General features: G+C 40.2%; 1 protein-coding gene across 1 annotated transcript; it reads right to left on the minus strand.

Moving 5' to 3' along the window:
* Positions 1 to 676: 676 nt before the first annotated feature.
* On the minus strand, positions 677 to 2899 carry LOC128209605 (dehydrogenase/reductase SDR family member 1-like). The gene has a single exon (XM_052913703.1). The coding sequence runs from the start codon at positions 2779 to 2781 to the stop codon at positions 1792 to 1794; it is 990 nt and encodes a 329-aa protein (XP_052769663.1). The 5' UTR covers positions 2782 to 2899; the 3' UTR covers positions 677 to 1791.

The raw sequence follows: 2899 nt of genomic DNA on the forward strand, positions 1-2899 counted from the left end.
GTTGTCAAACACGTCACCCTTTTGTTGTGGACACGTAACTAATCAGTGTATATTTTATGGCGTTTCTAGTTGTCTATGTATAGGCCTTGAAGAAGGGTAACATACACATATGAATATTTTGTATTACATAATGTATTCGTATAGCTTATATAAGCAGGGGCGTAGCCAGGCTTAAAAGAATGTTACGTCAAAAGGGGGAGCGTGTGGTAGGGGAATATCCCTGTGGACGTAGAGGGATTCGGATGTGGGGGTGCTCATGCCTAAGTGCGTAACGCTGGCTACGCCCCTGATAAGTTAGGTTCGTATAACCGAATCACTTTTTAGTTATGATTTTTTACGAAGTATACCCTGTAAACGCATCCATTCTGTCAAAAGGATTTGTTTTATACTAAATAAAGTTGCAATCAAGTGGTCAGTGCCTATCTACTAGCCGCGACCTTCTTGGAATGCGCCATATGACGAATCTTTGACAGCTACACATCTCGTTCATTTTTTAATTAAAAGCCCACTGTATCTTCAATCTAATAATTATGATCATAACAAGACGAATAGTAATAATAAGAAAAAAATAATATACCGCAAATGATTTCCTTTATAAGAAATATAATTTAACACATTAGTATAGTTGATATAATAGGATATGATATAATAAAACAGGTAAATAATGACACATGACTAAACCGGTACTACATAAGTTTGTCTTTCATTCAATTAAAAAAGGGCAAACCTCTACCTTTTATTTAAAACCACGATGGTTACAATCGCTTAAGAGAAACGAAAACTATTGATCGATTACTTTAAGCATATGTCATACTGATATGTTTATTTCCTTATTAGCGACGTTCTTGAAATGCGCTAAATTACACCTTTGGCACAGTCGACGTCATTTAGTACTTCCAGCGTTGGCAGTGAAAGGGTTAACGATGATTTATTTTCAATTTTAATTATTAAGTAATGTAAACTTATATTTTTGAATCCGCTTTATTGAAATTGCATAATATACTTGTCATAACCCCTACAATAAAAGAAATAAGTAGTGGCGCGTTGTTGCGCGTGACTCATCTTACATGGGTGGTGTAAGATGAGTTTTTCCAGCACCGGTCACATGACCGCAAACACACGTCCGGTATGCAAGAATAGTAGTAGTAGTATTGATGGATTGATGGTTGAAGAGGAAGCGGCAGCAGCGTCGACTGCATAGATTGCTTTAGGTGCAGCAGTAGTACAAGTACATTATTAGAACTTAAAACTCGAAATGCACGTTAAAACGATACAGTCAAAATTTGTTTTACAGTAACTGCATTATATGAATTTATGCACCAAATAAAAAAGAGACTCTTTATTTTAACCTGTTTGATATTCTTTTGAATCTATTCTAATAAGCAAAATGCAACAGACAAACGCTCATTTAAAAGGGAATATTCGGTATAATTTTGTTCGGCAAAATGGTGCTTTTCCTGCCTGAGCAGTTGGTCTCTATTCATTTACTTCCAATGCTATCTTGCCATTATCAAAAGTACGTTGTATTACATCTTCAATGTGAAATGTGAATGTGAAGACATCTACAAATGAAATAAACATGACTGTGCATAAATACGTATGTACATGTATGTACAATATTAACATGTAGCGATTGTAACAAGGTATTTATAGCCATAAGATCTCATTTTTTCATAAAAACATCATCAAAAACGGTAACATTTGATAACATATAACGATAGTTATATAACGGTTATTAATGGTAACATTTATTCGGCTATGATGAGTATAACTGCCATTTGTCCTTGAACCTCAGAATTTACTCCCACCAAGAGAGAGCAGCCATTTTGGGACGCGCACAAATCCTGGAGTCAGCGCCGAAATCCATGTGTGTCCACCCTGTTGTAGCCCCCACTTCATCGAGCGAACGTCCGTTGGAGCATGGCCGGGGGCGTCCTGAAGCCCGTATCTCTGTTTAAGGTCAAACGTCGTCAGTATTTTTCCTGTCATCGCCATTAAGTCAGGGTCAATGGCGAGGGCTGCAATACATTGTCCAGCAAACTCCGGAGTCTCGCCCTTTTGGAATATGTCTAACCATTTCTTTCTATCTGGGATCACTGCGGGATCTTTGTTAGGGTCTATTTTATCGGCCGCTTCGTCTCCATATTTATTTAGAACGAACTCGGTGCCTACGGCACCCGGCCAAAGACTCACAAACGCGACGTTTTGCCCACGCAGTTCAAAGCCACAGTCAGCCGCCATGCGATCGCACGCCTCCTTGCCTATTCCATAAGCGGTGTTGAAAAGGTATAGTAAGCCGCCGACGGAAGAGATATTCACGATCAGTCCTTGCTTTCTTGGAACCATTAGCCGGGAAGCGAGCACAGAACAAATATAATGATTCCGTAGGCCGACGTTGTTAACAGTATCCCACATCGACGTTGGCTGTTCGTAAAAAGGTTTACCTAACGCATGAAATATCGCGTTGCCAGCAGAAAACGCGTTATTTACAACAATGTCCAAGCGTCCATCGTTTTCACTTTTAACCGTCTCAAACAACTGCTCGACATCCTTGTCGTTAGAATGATCACACTGTACCGGAATGCACGTGCCGCCACGAGCCTCAATCTCACGTGCAGTGTCACGTAACGAGCCGCCGATAGTCGAGTCTTTCGGGGGTTCCAGCGTCCTTCCGGTAATGTAGACCTTTGCCCCCTTTTCCGCAAGTTGAAGGGCGATCCCTTTACCGATTCCACGAGTAGCACCAGTAACAATGCATATCTTGTCGTCAAGTGGAGCCATGTCGGAGTACTCAGCGTTTTTTTTTCTGTCACGAAAAACTAGACACTGCACGCGTTTTATTCCAGTGTTTATAATATTAAAGATAAAGGAAGGAGAATGCCCTGAATGTAAAAGTCGT

Source organism: Mya arenaria, chromosome 11 (genome assembly GCF_026914265.1).
Source record: "Mya arenaria isolate MELC-2E11 chromosome 11, ASM2691426v1".
Taxonomy (NCBI): domain Eukaryota; kingdom Metazoa; phylum Mollusca; class Bivalvia; order Myida; family Myidae; genus Mya; species Mya arenaria.